The sequence below is a fragment of the Mus musculus genome, chromosome X, assembly GCF_000001635.26.
Source record: "Mus musculus strain C57BL/6J chromosome X, GRCm38.p6 C57BL/6J".
Taxonomy (NCBI): Eukaryota; Metazoa; Chordata; class Mammalia; order Rodentia; family Muridae; genus Mus; species Mus musculus.
This window is the reverse complement of record NC_000086.7, coordinates 151,061,204-151,081,786: the sequence shown is the minus strand read 5'-3', so window position 1 is coordinate 151,081,786 and position 20,583 is coordinate 151,061,204. Positions and strand designations below refer to the sequence as shown.

At 45.6% G+C, this 20,583-nt stretch overlaps 1 protein-coding gene across 2 annotated transcripts in view; it reads right to left on the bottom strand.

Annotated features, from left to right (window-relative positions):
- The window catches only part of Fgd1 (FYVE, RhoGEF and PH domain containing 1), a 43,546-nt gene that overhangs the window by 7,900 nt on the left and 15,063 nt on the right, over positions 1–20,583 (bottom strand). For both annotated transcript variants that reach the window (XM_006528699.4, NM_008001.4), the window contains exons 2-12: positions 15,433–15,606; positions 14,900–15,077; positions 14,336–14,774; positions 12,821–12,910; positions 11,997–12,145; positions 9,458–9,614; positions 9,215–9,353; positions 2,770–2,828; positions 2,483–2,629; positions 1,816–1,908; positions 1,591–1,670 (exon numbers count right to left, since the gene is read on the bottom strand). In XM_006528699.4, the coding sequence (XP_006528762.1) occupies positions 1,591–1,670; positions 1,816–1,908; positions 2,483–2,629; positions 2,770–2,828; positions 9,215–9,353; positions 9,458–9,614; positions 11,997–12,145; positions 12,821–12,910; positions 14,336–14,774; positions 14,900–15,051 (1,505 nt within the window). In that variant the 5' untranslated portion in view covers positions 15,052–15,077; positions 15,433–15,606. The remainder of the gene's footprint in view (positions 1–1,590; positions 1,671–1,815; positions 1,909–2,482; positions 2,630–2,769; positions 2,829–9,214; positions 9,354–9,457; positions 9,615–11,996; positions 12,146–12,820; positions 12,911–14,335; positions 14,775–14,899; positions 15,078–15,432; positions 15,607–20,583) is intronic.

Here is a 20,583-nt window from a genome sequence, read left to right as displayed (position 1 = left end):
TCCCAGCACTCTGGAGGCAAAAGGCAAGTGGTTCTCTGTGAGTTTGAGGCTAGCCTGTTCTGCATAAGCAAGTTATAGGCCTGCCAGGGCTTCATAGTAAGACCCTGCCTCAAGAAAAAAAATGTAATTGGCTGGAGATGGCTCATGTAGAGGACTCAAGGTCAGTTCTCACAACCCATGTCCTGCAGTTGTAATTCTAGCTCCAATGGGCCTGTTGCTTCTTACAGACTCCAAAGTCACCTGTCATATGCATATACCCCTGCACAGATACATGCATACACATAATTTTAAAATATTCAAAATAAACATTTAAATAAAAAGTTAACACTAGGGAGACTTAAGCCAAGAGGATTATTTTGAGTTCAAGTCCAACCTGAGCTAATTACAGACAATAAATCTGATTACAAAGTCATCTCTCCATGCCATCCTATTGAGACTAGGAAGAAATCAAACACTGCCTGGAGGGCCCTCTGTACCCAGCACTCTTCTGATAACCCCCATCTCTAAGCAGATGCCATGTCTTTATGGCTTGTGTCTTTCCTAGATGGTCCTGTTTTCTGTCTTGCTGGGCCTATTGTTCCTTCCTGCTGCTTGTATCAGTGCAGGCCTCAGGGAGGTTCTCTTGGTCTCCCAGAACTTCAAAGCCCAACCACTAGGCTTGGTGTTATTGTTTTGCTTTGTTTTTTGAGGCAGGGTTTCTCTGTGTAGCTTTATTTATCTTGGAACTCACTCTGTAGACCAGGCTGGCTTCAAACTCAGAGAGATCTTCCTGCTCCTGCCTCCCAAGGGATTAAAGGCATGTGCCATAACTGCCCGGCCCAACTACTAGGTTGCTTATCTCTTCTCCCTTCTGCCTCCATGAAATCATCAGTCACCTCTCACTTCCAAGTAGCCTATCAGAAAAGGATATGTACTGATGTGCACTCAGTACTTTGAGGCCCTGATCAGGACCTTGTTAGACACCTTTACTTGGAGTCTCAGAAAGTAGTATGGACAGTGGTCAGGAACCCATGTGCCAAGCTGACGAAGCCTAAGCTCCAATTTCAGCTCTAATCCTGCTGGCTGGATCTAGGAAAGGTGCCTCAATTTCTTCAGCTTTAAAATGGACTGATGGTAGCCATGTGTGGTGGTAGGCATTGGTGATGTTATTCATGATAGTGGTAAGTAACCCACTCTTCCCTGCATTCTGGAGTTTGTTCATTCTCCAAAATGCTTTTGTGACTGACATACCACCTTTTCCCATACCATGTATATACATGTGTCATCATCAGAATCACCCACACACACACATAGCTGAGGAGCAAGGCCATATCTTTTGGGGAAAGGTGTTCACTCTTTCTCTGGCCTGGAATGCCTCAGCATATCTGAAGTAAAGAATGAGTTGGGCTGGGCGGTGGTGGTGCACACCTTTAATCCCAGCGCTTGGGAGGCAGAGGCAGGTGAATTTCTGAGTTTGAGGCTAGTCTGGTCTACAGAGTGAGTTCCAGGATAGCCAGAGCTATACAGAGAAACCCTGTCTCAAAAAACAAACAAACAAACAAACAAACAAAAAGAGTGAATTGGAGGGAACGCATAGGCAAGGACAGGTACCTGGCCTGCAGTTCGAGAGAGCGCTGCTTTCCTGACACCAGGAAGGTCCGAGGCATGTTGAGGTTGGAGCTCTCCTTTAGCTAAAAGGAGAAGGGAAGGATCATGGTGAGGCCTATACACTCTATAGGGTCCTACACATATGTATACATAGACTGGGGACAGAGTAGGCAATTTCCTCCCAATACCAATGCCCCACTCCACATCTCCAATTCTCAGGGTGCTTACCTCCATGCCATCTACATCAATGCGTGCCCGCACGCTAAACTTCTGACCAAGGAGCCGCAGCCTGGGCACGCAGTAAAGGAGGCGGTCGTTGAACTAGGAAGAAGATTTGAGATGCGTGTACAGAGGCTTAGTGTAGATGGTGAGTCTCCTCACCCTCATACTACTGCTAAGGATGCAAGGCAATAAATGGATGAAAGATACATCAAATTGTCAGCAGTGGTAGCACAAGGCTTTAATGCCAGCACTCGGGTGGCAGAGGCAGGCACATCTCTGAGTTTGAGGCCAGTCTGGTCTACAGAGTGAGTTCCAGGACAGCCAAGGCTACGCAAAAAATCTCTCTCTCTCTCTCTCTCTCTCTCTCTCAAACACATACACACACACACACACAAAGCTATTTCAAACTGGATTCAGCAATGAGGAAAGAGCAAGGACATGATAAGGAAATGTCATGGGAGTCACTTCCTAGTTAGTAACCTTAGCCAACTCATATCTCATACATAATTGTAGTTACATAATGTACAAAAGCAAAAATTATTTCTAGCTAACATAGTGCAAATACAATGAATGCTGGAGGAAAGGACAGCTGGCTAGAGGTCTACTCTCGAATGACTGCCAGGTTATCTATGTCCCGAGGGCATGCCCACCCATAAGCACACCTGGCACTTACTAATATGAGGTATCGATCTTGAGTGGTCCCATTCTTTGCTGACAGCTTAAGGATATGGCCTTCCTTTATGAGCTCTTTGGTGGGACTGACAATGTCCTCCTCACCCCCTAGCAGCTCATACACCTTCAGCAGCTTGTGCATTCGTTCCTGGCAGGGAGTGAAAGGTAAAGATTGGGGTGGACAATACCTCCCCTTAAATGTCCTCAAGTCACAAGTCCCCACCACCACCACCACACACACACACAGAGGGATGGCCAAGGAAGGACAGGACTAGAAGGGCCACTTACCATTTTCCGGATGGCAGCATTAGAGTGTTCTGCTGCTGTGGCTATCAGCTCCAAAGACTCTATGGCACAGAGAAGTAAGATCAGATGGGAGTCAAACAGAAAGGAAGCTCTGCAGGACATCTCTACTCCATGAGTATCCTTTTGGCCTAACTACACTCTCCACCTCCCAGCAGATGCCAGCCTCAAAAGATGTTCATGACCACATCATTTCAAATCAGAAACTGCCTGGATTAACAACACAGTAGCAGAAATATGGGATAGCCAATAAAATGTAAGCTTGGTAAAATGATTATGATAATTAACTGGCAGGAAACATGGTCATGTTTAGACAGTTGTTTCTGGCTAGTGGGACTATGGATAGGTTTATTTTGTTGTTGTTTTTGTTGTTGTTTTGTTTTAGAGACAGAATCTTTCTATATTCCCCTGGGTGATCTCAAAATTCTGGGCTCAAATCTAATGAACAGCAGCAGCAACAAAAGATTAAAAGTAAAGAGGGGCTAGTGAGATGGCTCAGCGGGTAAGAGCACCGACTGCTCTTCTGAAGGTCATGAGTTCAAATCCCAGCAACCACATGGTGGCTCACAACCATCCGTAATGAGATCTGATGCCCTTTTCTGGAGTGTCTGAAGACAGCTATAGTGCACTTACATATAATAAATAAATATTAAAAAAAGTAAAGAGGACTGGGGATGCTCAGCTGGTGAAATGTCCGTCTAACATGTGTAAGGCCCTGGGGTCCATCCCTAGCACCACAGAAACTGGGTGTGGTGATGCATGCCTATAACCCCAGCTCTCAAGAGGTAGAGATGGTAGGATCAGAAATTCAAGGTCATTCTTAGGTACACAGCCAGTTCGAGGTCAGCCTATGATATGTAAGACCCTATCGCAAATGCACACACATAAGAAAATGAAGACGATGATGATAAAGATAAGGCAGTGGTAGCTGCAGTAGCAAAACAAAGAGGAATTGTGGAAATGTGGCTTGGTGGTAGAGCACTTGTGTTTTATGTTAGAGGCCTTGCATTCAATTCTAGTACACCAGGAAGGGAAGAAGGAAAAAACACTATTGTTTGTCTTCCTAGTTCTGACTATACACACTTGTTCTATGCACAAATACACTTTCCTTGCAGTGTTTTTTTATAGCACTGTCAAACCTAAAACAAATGTTCAACCATAGGAGCTCAGTTACAGAATTTACAGCACACACATATAATAAAAATATCAATCTTTAACAATGATACTTATTTAGGGTTTTTGATAATATGGGAAATGTTCAGAGTGTCTTAGGAAAAGGATACAAATTTGAATATATACAATGATCTAATTCTTGCTAACACACACATCTAAAAAACGTATGCTTAAACATTTATCATGGGGCTCAGGTCACAGGTGGGGTTTCTTACTCCCACTTCTGTCTTCTTTTCTGTCATTCCCACACTTCCTACAGTGACCAGGTGTCATAATGGAAAAAAAATGAAGTAAGTCTCCATAAAAGTTCACATGTTAAACCATCCCTGCTTCTGCCTCCAGTCCAGCTGCAGCTTCATGGTTCCCACTTGACACAGTAGATTCCCTCCTCAGAACTTATGCCTGTACTGGAGAATCACATGTCCACATGGATGGCAAAGGAGGCCCTGTTTCCTAAGACGAGCACATTCTGGGACTAAAGAGGATCCGTGGCTACTGCTCCAGCTCAGGTCTCCATATGCCTTTCAGGTGCTGGGCCTTTCTCCAACTCCCCTTCAGCCCTGGCAGCCAGAAGGAGCTTTCTTGCACACAGCTTACTGTTTCCCCTCTGTTTAAATCTGTCAATGTTTCACTCTGCCAGCACATCAAAGACCCAGCTCTTTTGTCTAGCATTCAAAGCCCTTGGTGACGGGCTCCAATTGACCGCTGTGGCTTCCTCCATATGCACCTCCCTAAACATGTCCTGTCTTGCTTCATTTGGCCAACTGCCATCCAGTCTTCTGGATTCAGCTTAACATGTCTAGAAGCCTTCCCTAAGCTCCAAGGATGAGTTAGGACACTGTCCTTGCTCCTTCTGCCTCACTAGTCATACTGCATGCTCTTCACTCACTGTATCTGAATCCCTCAGTACACATGGAGTCTCCGAGGAAGGGGCTCAGTTCCCACTACCTTCCTCAGGGATCCCAAACAGATGCTTAGTATAAATTAGCCTCTCTAATTCAGAACCTCAGAAGACAAGTTTATCAGAGTTAAAAGCTAAGACTTGCCAAGTGGTGGTGTCACGTCTTTAATCCCAGCACTCAGGAAGCAGAGACAGGCAGTGCTCTGACTTCGAGACCAGCCTGCTCTACAGAGCTAGTTTAAGACAGCTAGGAATACAGAGAGAAACCCTGTCCTGTAAAACCAAAAAACAACAACAACAACAACAACAAAACAAAACCAAGCCAAAGACTCAGGTGGTTATCTACCTAGAAGGTGGCATTGCTTTTTCTCCTATGGATGCTGCATCTTTCACACCCCAGTAGAGTCCAAAGGGGCAAGAAAACTGGTGAGTTGGGGGTACATAACTTAGGCCTGCATACATGGCTGGGCTCAGACTGGAAGCTGTGTTTGCTGTCAGGACCTGTCTAGTGATGTACCATGCAGGAAACAGATGGACATTTCTGGGAATCCCAGGCTATGTTGAGAGTTTGTTGTGGGGATGATAGCCTTAAGTTAGAAGCTTTAGTGGGGCCTAAGCTGGCCTTGGCAGCCTGGAGTCTCAGTCTAGACTTCAGCCTTGGGCTAAGTGTAGATAGGTAGCTGCAGGCAGCAGTCCCAAGAAGGCAGTTTGTGGACTGAGTCCAGGCTTTGGAGCTTAGTCTGTAGGTGAGTCAGTCAGCAGAACCAGAAAGATGATTCAGTGGGGCTCGGCTTAAGGATTTTACTTTGAGTCATAAAATATAGGGATCTCCGCATCGGATCTTGAGCTGGGTAGCTCAATGGGCAGATCTTAGCCGGCTCTCATTCGAGGTCCTCAGTCAAAGACTGAGGTAGGAAACCATCCTACGAAGTTTATTTGTGTGGGTGGGAGTAGTCCCCTTTAGAGTCAATAAATGGAATGCTGAGATCTGTTCTAGAGACTTGGATATGGTTGAGGCTAGTACAAAACAGGAAACTGAAGTTAATAAACTCAACCTGCTGGCTAACTCAGTATGGATGACATTACCCAGAACATTTAGTCATCAAAAATAGCTAATGTTTATTGAGTCAAATGCCAGGTACTCTGCTAAAAGTTTTAACTAGATTATCTCATTTAGCCTCAAAACAATTCTATGAAGTAGACATTATCATTCCTAGTAAGCTTATAAGAAAACCGAGCCTGAAGTTGGGCAGCTTTCTGGAAAACACACATGGTTTTATGCTGTATTGCTTGTTTTGGTTTTGGGTTTTTTTTTTCTTTCTTTCTTTCTTCCTTCCTTCCTTTCTTTCTTTTTTTTTTTTTTTTTTTTTTTTTTTTTTTTTTTTTTCGAGACAGGGTTTCTCTGTATAGCCCTGGCTGTCCTAGAACTCACTTTGTAGATCAGGCTGGCCTTGAACTCAGAAATCCACCTGCCTCTGCCTCCCAAGTGCTGAGATTAAAGGCATGCGTCACCACTGCCTGGCGTTTTTTATCTTTCTTATTTTGTGTTTTCTTTTTTTTTTAAGATTTATTTATTTATTATATATGAGTTACGCTGTAGCTGTCTTCAGACACTCCAGGAGATGGAGTCAGATATTGTTACAGATGGTTGTGAGCCACCATGTGGTTGCTGGGAATTGAACTCAGGACCTTTGGAAGAGCAGTCGGTGCTCTTAACCGCTGAGCCATTACTCCAGCCCCTATTTTGTGTTTTCTAACACAGGGCTTCTCTATATAGCCCTAGCTATCCTAGAACTTGCTATGTGGATCAGGCTAGCCCCAACACAACAATCTCCACCTGCCTCTGCCTCCCAAATGCTGGGATCAAAGATGTGTGTCACCACGCCCAGCTGGGTTTAGGATTGTTTTACTTAAAGTACTAGAGATTTAACCTGGGGCCTCACACATACTAAGCAAGTACTCTCCCACTAACATGCCTACCCCTGCTTTTTTCCTTATTAATTTGCCCAGGATGGCCTTGGATTTGACTTGTAGCCCAGGTAGCCGATCTTCCTGCCTTGGCCTCCAGATTAATTAAAATTACAGACACAGTACGTGGCACTTTCTTCAGATTTAAGTTTTATGCTTTAGTCTGGCCCCTCAGTGGGGCTCTCATTTGGGAGAGGAACATGGTATTTAATATGTACCTGTTTCTAGGCAGAACTTAAGTCACCAAATTTCCTGGAATGTTTAGCTCTTTTCAAAGTCCAGGCTGGGGAGCAAAGTGCCCTTAGGTACAGCACAGTATACAAGTGTTTGCTCCCCACTCCTGTGTCTTGTACACTTTCTCTGTTCCTCCCCCTTTTGGGCTGCTGCTTCATCTCCTTTGCTGACCTCACTGTCTTAAGCTTTCACTGCGTCCTTCTGGTTTCCTTTCCGTTTAGATTCACTCCCTTTGCTAAATGCCACTTGCTCCACGGCTTTAAATACTAAACTGTGCACCAGTGGTACTTAAATTCCTCCCTGGAATTCTAGCCTCATCTAAGTAGCTAAAGTGGCAGCTCTGTTGTGCCCAAGGATCCCAGAAGACAGCATCTGGTCCCTCTGGAGTACAACAGGGAGATGTGAGCTGTCTGGATGTGAGTGCTAGCAACAGAACTTGGGGTTCTCTGGAAGAACAGTATGTGCTCTTTTTTTTTTTTTTTCTGAGACAGGGTCTCTCTGTGTAGCCCTGGATGTCCTGGAACTCACTTTGTAGACCAGGCTGGCCTCAAACTCAGAAATCCGCCTGCCTCTGCCTCCCAAGTGCTGGGACTAAAGGCATGTGCCACCACAGCCTAGCCAGTATGTGCTCCTAACCACAGAGCTATCTCTCTAGCCCCAAGAACCATCATTCTTGACTCTCCCAATCTCAGCATCCGTGGTATCCTAGTGCTACTTTCAAACAGAATCTATCCGGAATGGAACCATTTTCTCATCTCCTCTGCTCCTACCATCTTTATCCAAGCCACCTTTTTGACACTTTACTGCATTTACCAAAACGACCCCACCTTCCCCCAGATTTTCTGACTCCTTCTCATATCTTCAGCCAATCCTAACCACGACCTTCCCGTGACTATCCACTACACTCAAAATAAACCTCATCTTGGCCTCCAAAGCTTTGCTCCTCCAACCCTCTTTTCTATCATTCTGCCCTCCCTTAACTCAGGTCATACTGGCCTTCTTGCTGTCACAGACATACATCTACCTCTATCAGCTTGCCCATCTCCCCCTGCTTTGGGGACTCTACATTTACAACTGTAGCTGCCTAGAGCCTTCCCCTCCCATTTGCCTGTGGCAACTTTCTTGTTATTCAGGTTTTGGTTTAGCCATCTTCCCTGCATAGAAGTCACTGGCTGAAAGTAGACTATCCAGTCACCCTTACATCACTCCCCTACGTCTCCAAGTCACACTTTTAGCATCCTGCAAATATGTTCCTGTGGATTTATCACACTTGTTTATAGGCTCTCTCCAACTAGAACACACACTCCCTGAGTCAAGGACCTCATCTATTTTGCTCAGTTCCCTATTCCCGGTGCCTAGAACAATGCACAAGCACTTGCCTGTTATGTTAGCGATGAATAAATGACAATATGAGTTCAAGGAAGAGCAAGTGGGCTAGACTCAAGAGCTGCACCCGAGGCCTGGCCTGATACAGATGAGGTAAATATGGAAGGAATCTAAACCAACTACTTTTCTAGTGATTCAGTAAATGAAGAATCAGTCCGAGGAGGAGGTATCTCAGCCTATAGATCCAAACCTGAGAGGCATAAAATACGGGAACAAGTCTGATCACACTTGAAATTCTTTAGAGAGGCTCATTCTTGGGAGTAGCCAATAGACCTGGAGTAGAGCTCTAATTCTAGAGGGTGGGAAAGTAGAAGTCTGACTATATGGGGCTTTGACTTAGGAGCTCACCCATGGAGAATTAATAAAATGGGCGTGGCCTGAAGGATTCAAGCTAGGCTCTGGAGGGTTAGGCGTTCTTTCATTCCCAACTTCACTGAGAGATGAATCTTGGGTTCAGCCTAATAAAAGCATGGTTTCCTAAAGACAATCAGACTAAGCATACCTCTTAGACTGTACAGTTCCAGTCCAAAGTTCCTAACTGGGTTCTTTCTGGGTCATGAATGCAGAGTAATGAACTTGGAGGTTCATCCTAAAATCTCAACACAGAGCCTCAATATAGGCCCTTCAGTTTAGAGATCCTATTTGGAGATTTTAATCATTCAACATTAGCAGACCAACCCTGTGAGTGAAATCTAGAACCCTGACTCAGAAGTCTGGCTAGAGGTACCAGTGCGGGGAAGTTGGGAGGGCCTAGGGGCACACACTCACTCTGGGCATCCTTGCTGTCCGGGGAGCCATGAGGCAGCTTTAACAGATAGTCCTTGAGAAGAAGTTCATAGCGGGGGATACGCTGCACGGGCTCCAGCATGTGGTGCTGCAAGGTCAGGTTGCCACAGGCTTCCTCCTTCTGTGACAGAAGCAGAAAAGCTCAGGTCTACCTAAAGGCCTCCCCCAGGTCCTTGTAGACTTTTCCTCCTCCTGTAGCATGGTTCATCCAGTTTCACTTCTTACCTGTACTTCATGGATGATGACTTTAAACTGGGTAGACCGCTCTGTCCATGTGTTGACCAGCTCTACCGCCCGGTCGAAGTTTTTCACATACTCGCCATACATCTTGAGGAAGGGTGCCAACTTCTGAAGAATGTCACCAATGCGTGGGTAGCGGTCCCTAGAGTAGAAGCAGGGGCTGACATGGTCTCCAGCCTCAGGAAGAAAGCCATTTTTCAACTGGTTTCCTTTTTAGGAAATGCTTCTTATGCTATAGGCCAATTAGGCTGAGGGACTCAGTTTGAGGCTGTGAAACCCTAGCCTAACTCTGTCCTGCTTAAGTACCAGAAACATTACCATCCTGGAACAGCCGCTCTTGCCATACCGTAAAGGCTATTCACACACTGATCATTGATTCTTGCCTAGCCTTTGTTGGGTAGTGCCAGAGATACAGTACTGAGCCATACTCAGTCAATTCCTGTGAGCTTTACCATCTTGGAGGGTAGGAAAAGTAACCAAGTCTTGCTGAACGCTCACTGTCTACAGTGTGATGTGAGAGACAAAGCAGACTTCAGGTCACAGGATGGTAAAGGAGATGTAGGAACTGGGCTTTATGCTAGCCCTCTGCAGTCATAGTTTTGTAAAAGAGGCATACTTTATCCTGTGAATGTAGGGAACATTGGGACAATTTTAAGCAGGTAATGCCATGGCCTGGTAGTTATTTGGGTAGACTATTTAAACAGGTGGTGTAGACGACGCTCTAGGCTCTATTAGAAGAAGAGAACCTGAAGGCCAGAGTCAGCCCCTATAAACCCTGCCCTCCTACCTCAGGCATTTGCTTCTCCTCAAATCATTCTTCTTTACTCCTAGGCTAGACTTGGTCCATTTGTCTGCATCTCCAGTCTCCCATTCTTAGCACTACCACATTTATAGTGCACGTCTTTAATCCTAGTACTTGGGAGACAGCGGTAAGTGGTACTTTGTAAGATCTAGGCCAGCCTGGTCTACAGAGTGAGACTCTGTCTCAAAACAAAACAGCAGTTCATAAGCTTCAAATTCTTTTTTTTTTTTTTTTTTTTTTTTTAAGATTTATTTATTATATGTAAGTACACTGTAGCTGTCTTCAGACACACCAGAAGAGGGAGTCAGATCTTGTTACGGATGGTTGTGAGCCACCATGTGGTTGCTGGAATTTGAACTCTGGACCTTCGGAAGAGTAGTCGGGTGCTCTTACCCACTGAGCCATCTCACCAGCCCAAGCTTCAAATTCTTATATGCTAGAAACTGTTTTAAGCTCTGAACATGTATTAACACATTTAATTATTAGAATAACTTTACAAGGTAGGCCCTTATTATTGTCTTCATTTTAAAGACAAGGAAGGTTTGAGTATAGCTCAGTGGTATAGCATTTGTCTAGGATTAGGCCTTAGGCTTAATCCTTAACATGACAAAAAAACAAACAAAAATACACACATGAACCAAGATGTAAATAAAGCCAAGGAACAGCATGGTAAGAAATTTCCTTAAATTTAGCCAAGTAGCAGAAGCAGAATTTGAACCTAATCATTTTAGCTTTTTCTTTTGTTTGTTTGAGGCAGAGTTTCTCTGTGTAGCCCTGGCTGTGTTAGAATTCACTCTATAGACCAGGCTAGCCTTGAACTCAGAGATCTATCTGCCTCTGCCTCTGCCTCCCAAGTGCTGGGACTAAAGGTGTGTGCCATCACACCTGGCTCATTTTAGCTTTTAAACTTATTCTTTTTATTTATTTGGGGGGGGGGGATCTGATTTTTAACACAGGGTCTCTCTGTGTATCCTGGCTGTCCTGGAACTCACTCTGTAGACCAGGCTAGCCTCAAACTTAGAGATCCTCTTGCTTCTGCCTCCCAAGTAGTGGGATTAAAGGCCTGAGCCACCACCACCTAGCTTTTTTAAAAAATAAGACAAGAGTCTCACTATGTCAGTCTAGGCTGGCCTCAAATTCATTGATCTGCCACAGAGTCCCTAATGATGGAATTATAGGCATCCAACTGGAACAGCTAAATCTCAATACTTTCTTTTGTCTTAAGTTTGGTGGTGGTGGTGGTGGTGGTGTCGTAGGGCAAGAGAAAGAACAACTTTATAGAGCCATTTCTTTTCTTCCATTTTTATATGGGTTCCAGGGCTTGAATTCAGGTTGCCAGCAAGCACCTCTACCAACTGAGCTATCTCATGAGCTTTCGCATACTCTCAAGGGTTCTGCTATTCTGCTGTAGCATTCTAGGCCTTCATTTGTGTTCCATATTAGATTGGGAGGGCCAAGAAGGCAGAGGTTGGGCGGTTTTGGTTTTTTGGGTTTGTTTGGTTGGTTGGTTTTGTTTATTCAGAAGAGAAGAAGGTAGGTAAGATTGAACTTATTTTTATGAAGCCGGGGATGGAATCCAGGGCCTTGCATATTCTTGGCAAGAATTCTGTCACTGAGCTACATCTCAACATCTTCAGCCCAGGAATGAATCTCTCTGAATACATCTGGGCTTAGCATGTAAATTGATGCCAGAAGAGGCAGACTGGCTCTGAGGCCCCTCACCATTCCTCCATGCGCTTCTCTAGCTCAGGCAGCAGGAACTGCTGGTGGAAGCAATAGATGGAGCAGATGTTAGAGAAGATGCCGTGGACAACATCTGCGGGGAAGGAACTGCGGTTCCGAGCTTCTTCCAGCAGCCGGGCACAGAATACCTGGTGGAGCAAGGCACGAGTGCTCAGCCCAATTGAAATGAGAGCTTAGCTGGGGAAAGGGCAGCTTGCAGGTAAAGGCATTTATTTGTGGGCAGCTCTGTGAACCTCTGAGATTAGTACTGGTCTTGAGACCAAGGAGAGTGGGAATTTAGAGAATTGCACGTCACCAAGATTAGGACCTGGAGTTAGGAACTGGGATGATGGCAAGTTAGGATTGGAGCAAGGTCAGAAAGAGATTCAGGTTTAGAGAGAAGGCTGGAATTAGATCCCTTTATTGTAACAAATGTTTATGAGTGTGTCTAGTGTATAAAGCACTGTCCTGGAGGCTAGGATGGAACAATGAAAGACAAATAAAGAACCCTACCCTCAGGGATTCTAATGGATGCAGAGTGAAGAAAAAAGTCAAGGTTAGAATGAGGTCCATGAAGATGGATACATTAAAGATGAGGGGAAGAGTCAGAAGTGTCAGAGTCACAGGGTTGATTCATGTCTGTTAAGAGTTAGGAATGACGATTGACCTTGTGAACATTATCACAACTGGCTTCAAGGTCAGCCAGAGACCTTACCACTTCTGGATTCTGGTCCTAACGGTGGAGTTAGGCTTAGGGCCTCATTTCCTCTATGGAACCTACCTACCACATCCTAGGGTCCTGGGACCCCAGAGGGGCCATTCACCTGATCCAGGAGATGGAGCCTGGAAACATAGGCCTTCTCAGTTTGCAGGAGCTCATTGGCAATATGGAACACCTTCTGCTGCACAGTCAGCTGTAAAGAAGAAGTGACCGTTGATACATCATCTCTACCTTAACCCCAGCTCCTTCTGTACATTTTTCTCTCTCCTTCCCTTCCCCACCCTCTCATTTATCGGGTATTGCTATGTTTCTCAGAGTGCCCTCAAACACTTGGACTGAAGTCATTGATACTCCTACATCAGTTTCCCAGTGGCTGGACTCCAGGCAATGTCACCATGCCTGACTCCTCTAAGTGCACACGATGCTCTAACCTTAGTTCCTCCCTGAGATAACTCTGATCTGATTCATAAAGCACAAGTATCACTCATGAAGGATTCCTGTAGTTGCATCCTTCATAAAGTTTGTCCCTCAATGCTGAATATACAAACTTCCTCATACGGGCAGTCATACACCCATTGGTCTACTTTCTCTACTCATTGAGCATGGTTTGGTGGCTAAACATGGGAAGTAGGAAGTCCAACTTCTGGATTCAAATCCTAGTATACCTACCATTCACTAGCATGTGTAAGTTGCCGAATTATTTCTGTATTTAAGAGTCCCCATTATAAAGACAAATAATTCATATAATTTTGTTTTTTAATTTTTGCAATGTTGGGGATTAAACTTGGGGGTTCATGTATGCTAGGCAAATGCTCTACATTTTCCTACACTCCCATCCCTAAAAGATTTCCTATAAATAAAAACAGAACAGACTGCGGATTACAGTGTCTAAATACCAGCTACTCAGTCACTCATTCAGCTCGCTGTCAGCAAAGGCTTGCTGAGTACGTGGGCTGTGAGAAAGGCACAGAAGTACAAAACTGTCTAAGATTATGCCTGCTGGCTCACTTTCTTGTTTGCAGGCTACACACTTGCTGAGTATCATTTCATCTCGGTACTCCTGGCCCCAGTCCCCACAGCTGTGCTTAGTTCTGGGAAAGCAGGTCTCCTGGCTGAGACCTTACGTGAGTGCAAGGATTCCTTCTGAAGAAACATCAGCTAGACAACACATGGAAAGAGTTCCCAACCTAAAGCTTCAGTCAGGCTCCTTTGGGGCTCTGGCTCTGAGCCCCTCCTCTAGTTGCTGAGAAGTATCTCTGGCATGTAAGAGTTTCTGGCATACAAACAAGGAAACTGAGGCTTGTAGTGAGAAGTGGAAAGGGAAGAGACATCCTCAGTGTCACACAGCTACTGGGTCGTGAAAAGACTGAGGTTCATTAGTGGTTCTCTGAAGAAAGTGGAGCCACCTTCCTAACCGGCATTTAGAATGAGGAATGGCCATTTTGGTGTTCACAGTCATTTGGGAGAGGAGCAGAGTTTTGCTACTTGGGCTCCATACTAGGTGCTAAATCGACTAAGTGGAAGCAATGGCCTGTTTTGAGAAATACCAAGCTGGGAAAAGCCAAGCTCCTCCTTTCTCTGCATGGTCCTGCCTCTTGGGTAACGCATAAGTCAGTACCTCCACAGACTCCTGTCTCTCCATCGGGGGCACTGGAATTTCTCTTTCCTTTTCCTCCTCTTCTTCTTCCTCTTCCTCTTCCAGGTCACTGTCAACCTCCTGGGAGCCAGGCCGGTGGGGGTCGGCCAAAGCTACTGGCATACTAGCCAGGGCGGGGGGCCCAGGACAGAGGCTGTGGATGGGGGGCCCATCATCACTGACGAAGCAGGTCTCTTCACTGTTGGATGGCGAGCTGATGCTGTCAATGCCGCTGTCCCGGTTAGGCACCTTCTCACCATCCCGGGGCCCAGGAGCCAGCAGGAACAGGCAGCGAGAAGCTTCACCCTCAGGGAGCTGGGACCCTGTTGGCTGCGGGGGTGGCTGTGGCAACATGGCTGGCTCTGGGGGAACTGGGCAGGGGCCAGGGGCTGGCCTATCCGAGGCAACAATCACAGGCTCTCTGAGGTGGGTGATGGACAGACATGGAGGCAGGGTGTGAGCATGACCAAGAGGCCTCTTCTACAAGAACCCTTCCTGTCCCAGATCCACCCTTCCCTCACAGGGTCCTATGGGGACAAGACTCACCTTTCAAACTTCTCAATCAATGATGATACTGCTGCAGAACTAGTGCTGGCCTCAGCTCTGGGGACGAGTCCCTTGGCCACTCTAGGGTCTGCAGGCAGAGGGCGTGATGGTGGTGGAGGAATGGGCTCAGGAGGAGGAAGCACCCGGGGCATCTGCAGGTAGCTGGGCTTTGGGGGAACTGGAGTGATGGATGGAGAAGAGAGGAGAGATATCACTGAACTGGATTTCGAGGTGACTATGACCAGGCTATACCTAATTTCACAATACCATAGCTAGCCCTGACTGACCTTAAAGTCACAGCAACCACCCTGTCTCAACCTCCTGAGTGTTGGCAGCACAGAGCAGGACTGACTGATGTGAAATCTTAGTAGACTATATTAGCCACAGACAACACCTTTCTGCCCATTAGATAGGTATCACTCAGTGCCCTTTGAGATAAGGGCACTTCCCTATTCTTCTGCCATGCATTAATTTCTCCTTTCCTTTTGTACACTTCTCTGGTCCATTTCTCTGCTCTTAATGGAAGCACTTACCCTGTGGCTTTGGGCCCGGTGCCCGCTTCAGTGGTGAAGGACGTGGGCCAGGGATTTCAGTGGGAGGGCCTGGATCTGAGCGAAGCCGTTGGGGACCTTCTGGATGAGGCTCAAGGCTCTGGCCAGGGTCAAGGGACAAACTTTTAACCAGGATCCGGTTTCCCTGGTGCAGTCCTGTAGAAAGGGAGACTAGACATGAAGTGACTGACTGATTTTACCCCAAGGGAGAATAGGAAGTAGCATATCTTAGCTGGTATCTAGGGCTAGGCTCCTTTGAGTCCTGTGCTAGCCACATGGTTTTGCCAGGAAGCCTCTCTTCCAGGCTTTAGACAGAAACCAGGCCCAAGGTGGAGACTGGCTATTTTCATCACGAAGTTATAATTCTCTGTGATTAGTATATTGATCCCATGCCTGTCAGTAAGTAATTAAGGACTTAAAGCAAACTCTGGATTTCAACTAGGTTGAGGATAGACGTGAATATCCTAAAGCTCATGCACATACCTGAATCAAGATCTCACTGTGTAGCATAGGCTAGACTCACATTCATGACAATCTTGTTTCAGCCTTCACAGTGCCAGGATTATAGGCATAAACTACCATTTCTGTCATCTTTATCCCATTTCTTAAAGCCCTAAGAACATCTGAACTTTCTTATCTACAATTTTGTACAGCTAAGTGTCTTTAGAAGAAATGATGAAACTAGGAACTAGGGAGTTAGCTGGTGATGGAGCACTTGTTTAGCATTTGCAAGGCCTAGGTTCCAGTCCCACTATGTGCACACATTGCACACTGGTGGAACTATATTTTATAAGCAAACATTTTTCTCTTTAAAATCCCAGTGTCAGATACAAGTTGCCAAACGCATGAAATTCAAGAAGAACGAAGACCAAAGTGTGGACACTTTACCCTTTCTTAGAAATGGGAACAAAACACCCATAGAAGGAGTTACAGAGACAAAATTTGGAGCTGTGACGAAAGGATGGACCATCTAGTGACTGCCATATGCAGGGATCCATCCCATAATCAGCTTCCAAATGCTGACACCATTGCATACACTAGCAAGATTCTGCTGAAAGGACCCAGATATAGCTCTCTCTTGTGAGACTATGCTGGGGCCTAGCAAACACAGAAGTGGATGATCACAGTCAGCTATTGGATGGGTCACACGGCCCCTTATGGAGGAGCTAGAGAAATTACCCAAGGAGCTAAAGGGAACTGCAACCCTATAGGTGGAACAATATGAACTAACCAGTACCCGGGAGCTCTTGTCTTTAGCTGCATATGTATCAAAAGATGGCCTAGTTGGCCATCACTGGAAAGAGAGGCCCATTGGACTTGCAAACTTTATATGCCCCAGTACAGGGGAACACCAGGGCCAAAAAGGGGCAGTGGGTGGGTAGGGGATTGGGGGGGTGGGTATGGGGGACCTTTGGGATAGCATTGAAAATGTAAACGAGGAAAATACCTAATAAAAAATATTTTATTAAATAAAAAAAAATCCCAGTGTCTTACTAATTTGTTTACCTTCCTCTATTTCAACATCCACCTCACACCTCCCCACCCTCCCCACCAGTATTCAGAATACAAGCTGCTCAACTTTTCTGTGGTGAAAGAGGCCATGAAAAGCACTGTGTAGGGAGAGGTGCTTGTAATAAGGTGAGGACGATGGAGCGAGCACTAGTCAAGAACTCCCAGAGCACCAACCAGGCACAGTATGGGCCTATGAGCCTAGCACCTGGGAAGCTGAAGCAGAAGGATAATGAGTTCAAGGCCAGCCTGGGCTATATACTAAAAACCCAACTGAACACAAATAAACAAATAACAAGTCCCACAGCTACAAGGAGAGCATGATGTGCCACAGCCACGTGGCATCTCATCTCAAGGCTTTTACTTTATGTCACAGTCTCTTAAGTGGACAGTCACAAATGGGTCCCCAAAGACACAAGAGCACATGGAATTTATAGCGCTTCACACAACTGCCAGGTCACACAAATTCAAACATCCAAGCACATGTCTTCACTCTCCTGAAAGCCTGGGCACATACAAGTTCACAGACCAGCAGATACAATTCCACATATGATTACACAGCATTGAAATCATCTATAATAAGGTCAAGTGTGTGGGGGGGTCAATGGTGGTGCACACTTTTAATTGGGAGACAGGGGCAGGTAGATCTCTATGAGTATGAGGCCAGCCTGGTCTACAGAGTGAGTTCCAAGACAGCCAGGGTTGTTACAAAGAGAAACCCTGTCTCAAAAAAAAAAAAAAAAAAAAGAAAGAAAGAAAAAAGAAAAAGATGAAACAGAATCATAAAGACATAAAAAACATAAATGGTAGTTCTTACACAAAATCACTTAACCACAATATAACACATACCACAATATAACTTTATATACCGCCATATATTGTTCAAGCACACAAAGTTACAAAGGGTATTTTTCCATTTATATTACAGGATCATGTACTTTCATATATATCATTAACAATACCTTTAAATGCCTACAAGCATAGTTACAAATAAAGATCACAGCCACACAGGATCCATTATACCAGGTTATGGAAAAAAAACCCACATACAACAGCAAAACAGTGTAAAGTCATAAGCCACTACATACCTAGAAACATGGACCCAAATCAGACACATTTCATGATTGATTATATCACGATCTTGCAACAAACATAACCATGGTATCTGAGGGTCTTAGCTCAAGGATATAGACAAACACAGATACAAAACAACAGGACACATGTCTCTTCCTGCTCTAAACAATGCTGTCATATGCTGTCTTTACATATAGAGACATCCATACCCTTGCTCACCAGATGACACCAGCAGAAAGAGTTGCAGGGGATTTGGGTTCTCCTAGTTGTAGAGGGAACCCAGTTCTATAGCAGCTTCCATGAACTCCTGGCCTTATCCTGGATACAGAGCCTTCCCAGCCTGAGGGAACATGTGCTCTAGATCCTGGCCCCAGTGGGTTTCTTCTACCTTGTACCTGGCTTTGGGTGACGTTTCCTCCTGTGCCTTCCTACCTGAGCAGGCAGAGCCCAGCCTGCATAGCAAGAGTATTCTTCTTCTCACCTCTGGCCCAGTAGAGCTGTTTATCCTGCCCAGCTCAGCACATCTTGGCTGGCCCTGCCCTGTCCTCTCTGGGCATAGGATTGAGGAGGATGAATCACCTGGAGGGTGGTACAGGTGTAGACATAGTTGCAAGGACACACAGCCAGAGAAAGTTGTGGCCAAAGAGTTGCTGAACAAGGCCAAACACACTGCCATGCACCCTTCGTAGACATACACAGGTATCATGGTCCCAGGGGCTCTCTATCTGCTTTCCAGCCCTTAACACCTCAAAGCAGGTAAGCTGCCCTAAGTAAATCCTCCCCACCAGGCCAACAGCTAGGCAGCAGGGCTCTTGTGAGGGGGTTGGGTTTCTGTCCTTCTATTCCCCTGCTTCTCAGACTGGTGTGGCCTACCATTCTCTAAGGCTCTGCCCTGGCCCATTCTGGATTCTCCTTATCCACCTGACCCTCCTATAGGAGATGCACAGGCTACCTCTCTAGTCTCTGCCTCCTTATAAGCAGTCCTGTAGAACAGACTGAGTGAAGTTGAGATTCAGGGATACCCTGGAGTCCCAGATGAGGTGGGCAGGGATTCTCTGTCCAGTTTCTTGTGAAGAGATGAAGACAAAGAAAGACTTGGTGACTAGCCCACAATCACACAACAAGGAAATAGCTGACTCTCAGGTAGACTAAACCTAACCCTGCTTTCCAAAGGAAAGCCACAAGAGACAGGAGAGGACACTAGTGTCATAAAAAAGAAATTGTGACTAGTAAAAAGGATACCGACAACCCTGCCCACAGGACAGCAGGGTTTCAGTTCAGGAGTCTGGAGATGGCCATGATAAGGTCCCACTGAAGGGAAGATCCAAGAGCCCTGCCTTCTACTTCTGTAGATCCCTTCTTCCCAGTGTCTCCTGTTATCTTCAGTGACTCCCTTTGCCCCAGGGCTTACTCTTTCTTGGTGGAATCTTCTTATAGACAGATCACACAACCTACCAGAGGAACTTTCCATAACTCCCTTCTACCCATGGGAAAATATAAACATCTTCACTAGATCTCAGTGGCCCTTTATAGCCCTGCTCAACTCTTGGGTTTCCCTCAGTTGAGTTTAGTAAGTGAACTATATTTTGCAGCTGCTAGACCCTGTGCAGAGACAGAAAATCTCGTTCCTGCCCTCAAGGGAGCTACTAGAGTAGGGCCCACTTCCTCCTTTCTAAAAACCACAGTACTTCCTATTTCCCCATCCATCCCACCCACCTAGATCCTAAATTGGTTTGCTCCAGACTATTTTTCTTATGGTTGATAATTAATTTAAAACATTTGCTGACACAAATATACCCACCCACACCCCCATGAAGGCTCTCTACCAGCACTGCTCCTTCTATCTCTAGGTCTACCAGAGTCCCTGCTGGTTCTCTCACACACAGTCATCATAAATCTTCTAACACCCCGTACCACATGCCAACTGTGCACAGCCCTCAAAGACCCAGAGAGAACCACAGAGCCACCATGATGTATCCTATCAGTATGCAGTGTGCTCAGCACAACATGCATAACCCAACCACTACAGTACTCCCACAGCTCACAGCAACGACAGGAAGCACACCCAGAGCATCCTAGAGTTCCCAGGTACTCCTAAGCTCAGATGTAAAAGTGAGATATATACTCTCTTACTTTACCTCAACAACCTCTAAGCCCTCAGCTGGCTGTAAGGGCAATGGATTTTTGGTTGGTTGGTTTAGGGGGAGGGGGGAGGGAGAGAAGGAGAGGGAAAGGGAGGGGGAGGGAGAGGGAGATTGTATGTGTGCTATAATGCTGTAACTAGCACATACTAGGCAAGAACTTTACTACTGAGCTTCAGTTCAAGAAACAGCAATATACTACAGAAGTATAGTAATGAAAACAGCACAGTACTAGTATAAAAACAGACACACTAATCAATGGACTAGAATTGAGAAGCTACATATAAACCTACACTCCTATAGGTACCTGACTTTTTTATAGAGGCCAGCAACCCTGGAGAAAAGAGAATAGTCAAAATGGATAGATACACATAGAAAAATGAAACTGCATCCTTATCTGCTGGCACAG